The sequence below is a fragment of the Lonchura striata genome, chromosome 1A (genome assembly GCF_050655825.1).
Source record: "Lonchura striata isolate lonStrDom1 chromosome 1A, ASM5065582v1, whole genome shotgun sequence".
NCBI classification, from domain to species: domain Eukaryota; kingdom Metazoa; phylum Chordata; class Aves; order Passeriformes; family Estrildidae; genus Lonchura; species Lonchura striata.
The window spans coordinates 59,855,298-59,867,494 of record NC_140741.1 but is presented as its reverse complement, the minus strand read 5'-3'; the positions used below and the strand labels follow the sequence as shown (position 1 = coordinate 59,867,494).

General features: G+C 36.2%; 1 protein-coding gene across 16 annotated transcripts in view; it reads right to left on the bottom strand.

Moving 5' to 3' along the window:
* CNOT4 (CCR4-NOT transcription complex subunit 4) overlaps positions 1–12,197 on the bottom strand; it is a 76,878-nt gene that overhangs the window by 22,358 nt on the left and 42,323 nt on the right. For 7 of the 16 annotated variants that reach the window (XR_014951832.1, XM_021552874.4, XM_021552877.4 and 4 more), the window contains exons 4-8: positions 10,527–10,613; positions 9,898–9,999; positions 9,060–9,185; positions 4,401–4,525; positions 301–456 (exon numbers count right to left, since the gene is read on the bottom strand). Coding sequence is in view for 15 of the 16 variants with exons in the window: in XM_021552874.4 (XP_021408549.1) it covers positions 301–456; positions 4,401–4,525; positions 9,060–9,185; positions 9,898–9,999; positions 10,527–10,613 (596 nt within the window). In the remaining variant the exon portion in view is untranslated. Of the gene's footprint in view, positions 1–300; positions 457–4,391; positions 4,526–9,059; positions 9,186–9,897; positions 10,000–10,526; positions 10,614–12,197 lie in introns of all 16 variants that reach the window. The other 9 variants (XM_021552876.4, XM_021552878.4, XM_085568533.1 and 6 more) reach the window with 2 other exon arrangements.

The following is a 12,197-nucleotide window of genomic DNA, read 5'->3' as shown; positions in this document are numbered from 1 at the left end:
AAAAAAGGAAGGGCTCAGCTCTGACTGGGACTGTGCAGCTGTACAAGCTGTTGATCCCCTGGTTATTCCGTTCTCCTCAGCCATTACCTGTACTGTCACTAACTAACTTTATGTTAGGATTCTCCTGCACAGTGTGCCAATCAGTCTTTTTAACATGGGCTACACTAAGCCCAGCTTTTTATGACCTGATCAGGATTTGTATCCAGCTCTCCAATCAGAGAGACTGAAGAATCATTCCCTCCACACCAATCAGTGAGAGAGAAAGCAAGCTATCTGAAGTACAAAAGGCAGCACAATTACCCGAAATCTGAGTCTGCACCATCTGGAGTCATGTGTTCTGGGTCTGTGCCATTTTCTAATATAGGAGGCGTTTTCCTGTGTTCCATTGTTAAACCGTTGGCCGATTTACTTGAACTCTGTAATGATGGCCAGGCATCTTTGTTATTACTGTTGGGTCTGGAAAAAGGCAAGAGTAAAATAAAAAAAAAAATAGAAGAGTTCAAGTTATGAAGAAAGTGTTTTAAAAATTGTAACCACTGGGGAAATAAATCTTTGTGCCAGACAATCTGTAAGAATAGATTTATCTGGATATTATTTTTCAGCTTTTAAAAGGTGACGACATAAAAAAATTAGTGGGATAGGTAGGGTAGAGAGAAAACCAGAGGGAATTCTGTTTTCTTTCCTGAATAGATAGCTGCTTTGCCAATCCTAAAGTCCAAACTTGCCCATTTGAAGGAGAGGAAAAAAATGTAAATAAAAATTAAAAATGCCATGAATAGTTCAAGTGTCCAGACTTCTGCATACCTCATTTAGAATTACTTGCTTTAGCCCATAACTTTTAAGTTCTGTAAGTCATGAGCTAAGTAATTATTTTTTTAATATATGTTTTATATTCCAGGTCCTATCAAGCCTGGCCACAACAGATGAAGTTTTATGTTTTACACCTACAGAGGAGTCCACAGCTTTACTAACAGACCATGAGACCAGCCAGGCAAATACACTGTTCAAGTTACTGCTCCCTTCATTTCTAGTCTAAAGTCATAATTACTTCCCTTTTTATAAAGCAATATTCAATTTAATTTTAGAGTGCACATTAGAACTGAAAAAGTTCAAGAGAGGACTCAAAGCCCAAAGTAAATAGTTACATTCTGTACAAATTTAAGCAAAATGGAATATAGTCTATAACCAAAAGTATTCAAATACAGTATTGCCTGTCAACGCTGCCATCTTATTATATAAGATCTTTTTTTGTGTTCTCAAGTTCTTCTACGTTACCTGTAGCTTTTTATTTGCTTCTATAAGGAGCTGGTTTTAGTGTCCAAGTCCTATCTTCATAAGAAAGCAGCTTTCATGAAAAAAACCACTTAACATATATATCCTTCCTGATGCTCCCTTACATTAGTATATTCCTATTACATGGTCCATTTACATCTTTAAGTCAATTTACTAATTTCACAGTCAGAATCTGGAAATTTCAGTAATTGCTTATAGCAACACAAATACTTCCTTACTTCTATTCAGATAACATTAGTAATAATAGCTCCCCTCAAATCTCAGTATTTTAAGATTTGCTATTCTGTATCCATCTTTTCTTAACTACATATACAATATGTACATAGATGAGTACCTTGATCTGATCTACAGACCTCATCTTGGCTTTGCTCACATTTGGACTAAGAGTTAGTGAGTTGATCAGATACAGAACATCAGGGAATGAAGTGAAAGCAGCAGAATACCTGCCATTTAACAATCTCATAGTACAAAAATTAAAATAAATTGATTGACAATTTTGATAATCTAGATTTTACTTAAATATTCAAATTTATGTTCACTGCAGTGCAAAGCCATCTCTGTACTAAAACAAACTTTAAAACTTTAAAATGCCAGTTAAAAGTGAGTCTTTCATCCAAGGAAAAAGGGAAAGAGAAACAAACTGGTGTGTGTTTTGAAGTGGAGGGTTTTGTGCATGTGGGTTTTTTTTTTTTGTTTTAGTTAAGTTCAGGCTGCATGTCTCTGAAGGTCTGTTCTGTAAAAGACCAGCATGTGTTTAATAATTGGTTCTTCTTGTAGCATAAGAAAATATTCATTTAATTCTTCAGAAAAATGCCACTAAGAAAATTGAAAAGTTTGATCTGTTTTAAATGTGGAATATATCTCAAATTTTAAGAGAACACAGACACCATGACTATCAAGTAACATAGCAGGAGATAAGTACACAGTCTGTCCCTAGGGGATTTTAACAGTTGTCTTCAGCAGGAAGAAAAGGTCTGCAAGTAGGACCTTTCAAATTAAAACAATTGTAAAAAACACTTATCAGAGTTTAACAAACTCTTTTCTACTACTGGATATTTATAATTAAGTATCCACTCCTTACAACTCAGCTTCTATTCCATTCTGTTATGAAGCAGAAATTCTGCTCCCCAGAAAAACAACCACTTTGGAGCTGTCAGAGGCTGTGACAAACCGCTAGAAATATGAATATCATATCAACGAATCCTACAACAACAATCCTACAAGAACCCAGTTTGGTAGAAACTGTGAAAGAACAATGTGCATTCATCAGTGCAAAAGCTCCGACAAAATATGTTCAAACCCCAGCTGCAGAAAATTGACTTTGCAATGCTAAAGGTGGTATCCAGGCATTAGCAAAGAACAGAGTCCAAGCTGTGATTATGTTGTTCAACTGACAAGAGAAATTACCTCCAGAAATTACCACTTGCTGCCTTTAGAGTAACATGCCATTTTTTTCTTTAAGTGCTGTATGTTAGCACCACAGACAAGCTAAGCGCCAACTCCTAATTGCTTCCTAAAGTCATAAAAGTTAGTTGCAGTTTCAGACAGTGCATTCTTCCCACAGTGGTGTAATTTATTTTGCTGGGATCTAATCAGGTTTCAAATTAAAATTATTTCAGATTTCAAACATAAAATAACCAATACGCAAGTTCAAGAAGTGGTATATTGCTTGCTGCACTTTACCTTTGAAGTCAATATTGAACCAGTGCCTGAGAAATAAGAAGCAGCTCTGTCCTTAAGAAAAAAGATCCCTCTGGAAGCCCTGAACACTTGCAGTCAAAGTGCAAATGAAACTGCCTCCAGAAATTAAAGAAAATAGTTCCAGTATACTAGCTGGAATACCAGTTGTCAGAATGGTATTCTGCTCATTCAAGACCCATTGATAGTATTTTAGATGCAGTACCCACTGTCTTGCTTAGATTGCCGTGCAGTGATGCTGCCACTGGCAAAGTATTGTCTAAAAAATTCAGTAGTGCATGAACTGGCACACAATACAAACCCTGAATACAAGGCCAAGGTTCATATGAAGTGCAATCTAACTTTCACATTCCGCTCTGCCCATCTCCTTTATCAAACTCCTACAAAAAGGAGTGGAAAAACTTGCCAACAGTTTTTATTTCTTTATCTTACATATGACATTTGAATGAATAATTTCCTCAGAATTTCATTTATCTTTGTGTAACTGTATACTCATATAGACAGAAATCTCTCCACAACTTACTGAACAAACTACATAAACAGAACATTATTTTAGCAAGCCATAAGTTATATCTGCAGTTACAACATAGCAAAAAATATATGGACTGCACTATAAATTATAATGTTAAAAAACATATTAAGGTTATAAGGTATCTCAGTTATAAAAATACAGACTGCATTCATAATGATACCATACCAAGGAAGTAGACATCTGGTCTTGAACAAATGCATTTGGTTTGCAAATATAAAATACAGGGTCTTCTTTCAGAATACATTCTTCTGAACTACTGATCCAAATGCAGAAACATGTTTCTTTCCTAAGACACACACTCTGTTTTAGAACAGTGGTGCACGTGTCCTGGTTCTGGCCAGGACAGGGTTAATTTTTGCAGTAGCCAGGAAGGGGCATGACTAGGACAATCAATTCCATACCACCCTAACTAATTTTCTGGGGAAAGGCTCTCTTATGGGTCAGCATAGCCTAGCAGAGGAAGTGGTCACTACTGCTGGGGGCTTCTGTGGGGTAAGCAATCACTTGTGAATCATTGGACTGTTTCATGTACCCTCAGTCATTTGTATTAGTGGTGGTACTGTTTTCTTATCTCACTGTTGTTTCCAGTAATTTGTTCTGATCTATACCTTCTGTGCCTCCAAATCTCCTCTCCTGCCTGGTACAGGGGAGGGTAAGGGGGAGGAATATGGAGCGGCTTCAGAGGGAACACTAAATTGGAGAATATCACTCCTAAACAATACGTCTCTCCACAGGAGAAAAAAAAAATCAGATTTTATCACATAATAGCTACTAAAAACAGCAGGCAATTTAGGGGAGCAAACAGGAATAAAAATCTTCTTTGGAATAACCAGAAAGAATAACCAGGCAGTCCAGCATCAGTACTTACGCATCGTACCTCTGCAGTGCTGTCACTTTGTTCTTGTTCTTGTCAACTGTACCCGTAGATAATTGGAGAAAGTTGGGGTTTAGTTTGTATAATTCTTGCAGTAGTTTCTGTTCATATTCCTGGTGCTTACCCGCCTAATGAAAGAGAAACTCACAATGAATGAATACTGGTATAATATATATATATTTATAGTTATAATTTTTTTAATATATATATAATATGCCCATATATATGTAGCCCAAAACTTAGTAGTTTAGCCTTTACAACTTATCAGTTCACTCCTGTCAAACTCAAAACAGTGCTTCTCTCTCAGCATAGATGTGATCTCAATGGCTCTAAAGCTTGCCTAGAAATCACTTGGATGTACCTATTTATAATTTTTTGATACTTCTAATGCAAAAAAGCACCTACAACCTTATTAGAACTTCCTCCACAGTTTTAATCAAGAGATTCACAAATATACAACAGAAATCACAAACAGAGACATCTCTAAGGCAGTCTTGCATTTCATATTTCAACTATTCTAAGCTTTTCAGAAGATAGGAAGGAACAAAGAGTTCCTCTGAAATAAAAAGTTCTTCCAAAATGAAAGTAATTTTATATTGGCTCAAAAAAACAGCTGAGGTGTATGACATGATAAGCAGCATATTCTAAGCAGTAACTGATAAATCATTCTTTTTAATAACTGAAATATTTAAATATTGTTTCAGCTAATTGAATAAATTAATTTCTTGCTTTCAGAAATTGTGGAGGTCCAATTCAACTCCAGAGTACTAGAATCTTTTAAGTGTAGGAAGAGAGTTTTTTTCAGTTTAGCTCGCAGATAACATTCTGTGGCTTAATATAAAAACAAAACCAGCAAGATCTACTCCTACTCCCAACACTTAAAGTAACATCTGAAATTCAAGATGAGCATTTGTGGTTTTTGTAGGTTGTTACAACACTCCATCCAAACTAAGAATTACTACTTCCAAGTTAAGTATTGTTATAGTTGAATCAAGATACAAAATACAACAGTGAATTTGAAGTTGTCAATAGCTTTTCTCTACTGTTTCCAGATACTAGAAGATGTCTCCTAGCAAAGGAAACAAGTGCCAAGATTTATGGTCAGGTCCTCTGAATCTTAAATCTGAAACACCAAAGTTATTATCTATCACATCTTCAATATTGATTTAGAAGCTCTCACACTACTTGTACATATAAAATTTAACTCTTTTTAACATTAATTAATTCCATGCTATTTTGTTGGAACAAGAATGGAATCCATGCACAGGCAATGTGGACACACCCCTAGAAAAATTTTATAACCTAAAAGAAAAATAGAACTTGGTGAGGTTTTTTTTTTTTTTTTGAAAATTAAGCATGAATACACAATATAGAAGAAAAAAAAAATAGTACTGTTGATGAACTACATTCCCTTATGGGTGCCTGTAGAAGGACAACTGTGTATCTCACTGGAATACTTCAGGTCAAACCCTATCAATGAGTCCATTCTTTTGCTACTTAATCCTCCAATTCTCCATTATTACTGATTGATCCTATCAGTAATCATACTACTGATTGATCCTAAATGTGTTCTTATGTAGTCAACTTATATACCTCTCAAGAAGAATTGAAACATCTGATGTATGCATCATCTTATCTACTTTGTCAGTGTCCACACCCAAGCTGCTACCTATAGTAGGAAAAAGTGTGGTTCTACAGTATGGCTCACCTAAATGCAAACCTTGAGATATTCTGCACCCTGGAAATGCTTCTTTCACCATCTACTATGACTGTAGCAACTAGGTTGATGCACAGATATGCACAATTAACAATTTGCAAACATTAAGCAGCTGACTAAGAAGAAACCTCTCTGGATCTCTCCAATTGCTTCAGTGACTAAAGACTGAATATCATGGCCAGGTACATCAGAGGTCAGTCTTAAGTTCATTCACTTGCCACACAAACACAAGAAAGAAAAGAGATTAAAATCCTCTATAGAAGCTTGCAGTAGCTGTATTTTATTTATAATGGACAACCCAGAGGCCAAACTTGGCATTTCCAACCCACCTCAAATTCCCAACTTCACTTTCCTAGACTTCCTGGAATTCTACCAATTCTTTTTAGTTTGCCACTATATTCAGATCTATTAATTATTTAACCTAGAATACAAATTCATCCATTGATTTGTTTTTTTTTAATTACAGAGTCAAAACCTGAAATAATGAACATTCAATCTCATTAAATGGACCTGGAAATTCACTGACACACAAATGCAGGAAAGCTGGCACACCAAAAGAACAATGTACTTAGCAGGTGTGTAATTTCCAATTACTTTTAAGAAAGCAATATGAAATTCAAAAGAAGTTTAAGCAAAATAACAAGGAACAGGGAAGAAATATTCATGTAAGTCACCAAGATGATGTAAAATCCTGAAGACTTCTGAAGAAACTCACAGATGAAAATTAAATCCTGACCAAGATACATAGTCTATCAATTTTAACTAGCAGTCAAGCCAGAGGATCGACAGTTTGTCATTGACTTCTACAAAAAGGGCTATAGGAAAGATTCTGTGAACTACAGGCTGCTAAGTAAACCTCCATCCATAGAAGTTCATGGATAAACACAAGCCACTGGGATTGAATCCATCTTTCATAAAGGGAAACCGTGCTTCACTAACATGAATTCTTCACAGAGTCAGTGAGCATAAATAGAGAGGCTCCACAAAACTTTAAAAGAACAACTTTTTGATAAGGTTTTACACTAATTATTTATTAATCTGCCACAGAAGAGAGTGTGAATTGAAGATGGCTCTAAATATAAGTCTTAGGGTGCAGAAGCAAGCAATGAGGACTGATGACTGGCATCAGTTCTATGCACCATCAGCATGCATGAGAAAGTTCTTTGCTGACAGTATCAAGCCTTTCGGGTAATAAACTGCCACACTGATAATGAGGAGCTCCAAAGGAACCCCAGAGAAAGTGGCAAGCAAGCAAATGATGGCAAATAAGCTTCACCGAGGACGTGTCAGACGACACAAGAAGGGAAAAGCAGTCTAGACCATAGTAACGCACTCCTGATCTGTGAACTGGCTGTTACAGCTCAGGAAAGAAGATGATGAGGTTACTGCAACAAACCTCTGAAACTGTTAGTTGATTATGCACTAGCCACAAAAGATGTGCTGGGCATCACTAAGAAGGCCACTTCAAATAAATGAACACAAAATTTAAAAAGCATGTATCACACTACACATAAAAGACTGAAAACTGATAAATTAAACTTGGCTTGCCACACATCATGCATCTGAACTGTCCATCTCAAGGAGGACACAGCTAGAAAATACAGAGAATGGCAACAGACACTGCATAAATGGAGCAACTGCTTTAAAAAGAAGTCTAAAAGACCAGAAACTAAGATTTGGAGAGAAAGCTGGGAGAGAATAGATCAAGTTTTGCCATATCACAAACGCAATGAGTAAGGTGAATAAGGAGTTTTGCTTTCAGCAAGCACTACAAAGCTAAGATCAAGGGACACTTGACTAAACTAACTAGTTTGCAGTTTAACACAGGCAAAAGAAAGCACTTCACAAACAGCTAGTGAATTTCTGTGGCTTGCTGCCACAAAAGACTAAAGTATCGACAGGTTCAAAATGGATTAAATAAAATCATGGCTGACAGGTCTATAAAAAAACTGAAGAGACTAGATGAGAACATACCCTCAAACATGTATATGTAACAAATCTAGGTGGTGGGAGAAATACAGGAAAACATACAGGGAAGGTGGCCTGCTTTGTCCTTGAATTTCTCCTTCTATTGCAATTATCTGCTGAAATCTTCAGAAATAATTTGTGGAAAGTATTTAATATATATGGACATTGTTCTCCAGCTTACATCAGTCTAACACAAAAAATTCTACTAGAACAAAATTTGTGCTGGCATTAAGAGTGGGGACCCTCTGCTCATGGACAGACCACATGCAAAAATGACAGCATGGATGCAAGGCTGGCATCTTGAGTTTAACAGCTTTACCACACCTCATGTAGGAGGATGGAAACACACCAAAAGACTTCAGAATGCACCACATTTGAGACAGTAAAGCTATCCATTTACTTGGTTCCCTACCCTAGACAATAAGCATTTTGATGTTGAAACAGTAAAAAACCCCCAGCATCATTTTTTTATGCACCATTATAGTAACCCTCAATGTTTTATTTGCAAATGATTTCTAAATGCTTCACAGGGTAGGAGGGTTACCTGGATTCAGACAGCATGGTCAGTCACAGAACAAGAGTCAATCCATGATAACTCTCCACACACACACCAATTTTACAATAAAACCCAGATCTGAACAAACTTCATTCACAGAAATCTATAATGACACTACCTTACTTTATTATGAAAAAAGGCAAAGCAGTTAGCTCAGGTTATTTGAATTCCTGGTTAAGAGTTTATCTTCATCTTTTTGCCTCATGAACGCTCACTGGACTTCCAGACTTTAGAACAGCATGCAATGAAAAAAATTGAACTAACTGCTCTTTGCAATATCCAGAACTGGTTAATCACCTTTTGGATTTCAAAATTCATTGCTGCCCTAACATTCAGCAAACACATTACACATATTAGGTTAAATCATAAATACTAAGACATACGTGGCACATTTCATGTGTTTTCCATGCACTACACTTACCTGCATTTCTTCTTTTGTGAAACTGGCTGCTTCATCACCTAGCTCATGTAGATACATGCAGTCTGGTTTTGGACACTGCATATTTTTTAGAAAATAACTGCAATATTTTGTTGTACCTAATGATGCCTGAAGGAAAAAAAAAAAAGTACTGGAGGTTAAAAATGCCTTTAATAATATAAGATGAAGTTATATCTAAAAAAATTACCTCAAGATTTGAAATTCTATCATAATGCATTTTTGATGCAGATGGAATAAAAAGTCCATTTGTAAGAGAAATATATTCTTGAGGATTAGATAATTAGGATGAATTTTTATTTTCATCCAACTTAAATAAATGCCTAAGTAAGAGCCTCATTAATATTTGCATAATCATAAGGAGACATGTAGCAGGGTCAGGAAATGAATAGTAGATAGATTTTCTATAGCCACCAATTTGGCCAAATCAGCCTGAATACCTGTTTACACAGACACCAAAAGGTGACTGATTTCCCAGGGAGCTTTTGAGAGGTGTGGTGTACAGACTACAGAAATGTTCTGTAAAAGCAAACAGTGAGTTTTCACACTCTACTATTACGCTATACAACAAAAAAAATACCACTATGAGCATGGGGAGGAGGTACACGGGTTTATCTCAAACTTTGTTTTAAGAAGTTACCTGCTAACCCACCAAAACACTACCTGCTGGATGCTCACTGAACTTCCATTTTGAGATTAATACCCGGAAAAGAAGTCAATTGTTGTTCAGCAATACAAGCATATCCATACAAACAAAACTGTATGCTAATCCCTGATATTAATGTTTTAGAATACATATGCAAGAATACATAAATATTACCACCTTAAGTGTTCTGCCGTCTACCACCACATTATTGACACACTGTATGGCTCTGAGGGCATCTTCTGACCGGATGTAGGTTACATATGCACTGGCACTGGGACCCTAGGAAGAAAACACACATTATTTACTTGTTTTTCTTTCCCCAGACAGATCTGATCATTAAGTCAACTTTTTAGCCACTCACTTCATAAACTGGTATATGCAGGGCTTGATGTTTTTAACAAGAAACTGACAAAAAAGGCAGAAGCCATAAAAACTTATATGTGATGCATGAAGACCAAAGAAAAGAGGAAATGCCATCAGTATGTTGCATTAATGTTCTAAAAATAGTTAAAAGACATATTATCCCCAAATGCAGATTATTGACTAAATGCCGTAGTGCTGCTTCTTTAACGTTTCTCGTCCTGTCTCCCAATTTTCAATCTTTCTACATTGCATTTTGTATCCAACTTCTAGAGTCTGGTTGGAAAATGCTCCAGTAACTTTACAGTAATTTGATTGTTGCAAAGCCTTTTTTTCTTTTTACACTCTTAACTATTGCTTAATCAGAAACAGGGAGCCCTAGAATCACTCCACACACATGTATTCCCTAAAGAAATTTAAAAAAATTACGAAGACCTCTGACTTACCTGTGAGCCTGCATATGATGTGCTGTTATTAATGACAACTTTATGTATTTTACCAAACTTCCCAAAATATTCTGGTCGTTTCAAAACCTAAAAGAAAAGAAAGTTCAAGTGGTATGCTTATAATTCATATAGAGGTGTATTTATTCTTCTGTGAATAAACAGCTAAAACCTTTAACTAATAAAAGCCAGATCTCTCCTAAAAGAAGAGCACAAAGATTTAGATTTGTTTTCCCACATAAAAACACAGTTACTTGCAATACAAAGCACGTTGTCACTGTAGAACTTTATTGACAAATACCCCACATTTCATGCTGTATTTAAAAAAATTCTTTCAGTACTCTGATTACCCAAATCCCATCCTGGCAAAATTTATCCCATTCAGCATAAGATATTCCCGGATATACCCGTTTTATAATTTGATTTAAAAAACAAAAATCACATTCATTCTCATTTCCCAATAACCATACACCTTAAGCTTGCATTCAGCTGTGTTAATTACTAGGTACAAAATGCTGAATCCTGACTGCCATGTCCCACACTCCAAAGAAAAAGGGAGTAAACCAATCAGCTCTAAATATCAAGTTTTCCAAAGACCAGACTAAGTAAAGGAAGACAATAAAAGAAAATTTCCAGGGACAAGAAAAAACATTTCAGAATCAGTATTATGTTGAAATGAATGAGTGATTATCACATCCGTAAAGGAAAAAAACACTCATCTTGCCCTTCCTGGAATCAGTTAGCACTAACACATCATTTAGGGACCCTGTGCAAAAAGAGAACATCACCAGCCTATTAAGCAATTCTGCTGCACAACCATTACCTGTGTGCCAATGAAACTGGCAGCATGTTTGACACATTTATACCAAATGCCTTTTTTCCCATTTCTGTGACAGAAGAAGGTACAGAAGTACTAACTACTCAGGCTGAAGCTAGACAAAATAAGGTCATTTCTAGTTCTAGATAATAACTTGAGAGGTTATAAAGGAAGATTTGTTTCCTCTGCTCCATCTTCATCTCCATCTTCATATTAGCATTGGATAGTGTAGGTGAACTGTACTGACCCAAGAACTAAACTACTGCTCTCCCTTCCCAAGCGAGAATCGATGCCTTCAGGAACAGCATTACACTTGGAACATCCCAAAGAGCAACAGAGTATGTTGTATAGATAATCAATGATTCACTGCTCTCTTGTGACTGCTATTCATTTGGTCTACACCCTCTTGAAACATAGTACACCCACCCTGAAGACATCACTCCAGAAGAGAATGACAATCCTAAAGAAACTTCCCTTTTACCTAAGCATATTACAGATTATACTCCTGGTACAGTATGACAGCATAGCCTTCATAATTCTCCTAAGAGCATGTCAAGAAGACATGCTCTACTCCATTATGATCCACAGACCTATTTCCAGAAACAGCTCATAGCAGCCAAGCTCCCATTCCAAATAATCTCAATTTATGAAGAAGTTTTTTGACTGCTTAAGTGGAAAACTTGAATATATTGTATACTTTTTTCAGCTCATCTCTCTTACGCCAGGTTTCTTGAAGATCAAGTCACCTTATGCTATATGCAACATTCAGCAAGTACACCCTATTTTCTGGTATGTCATTGAGAATACTGCTACCAGTACAGCTAGTCCAGCACATCCCCACCCCCCAAATAAATCCT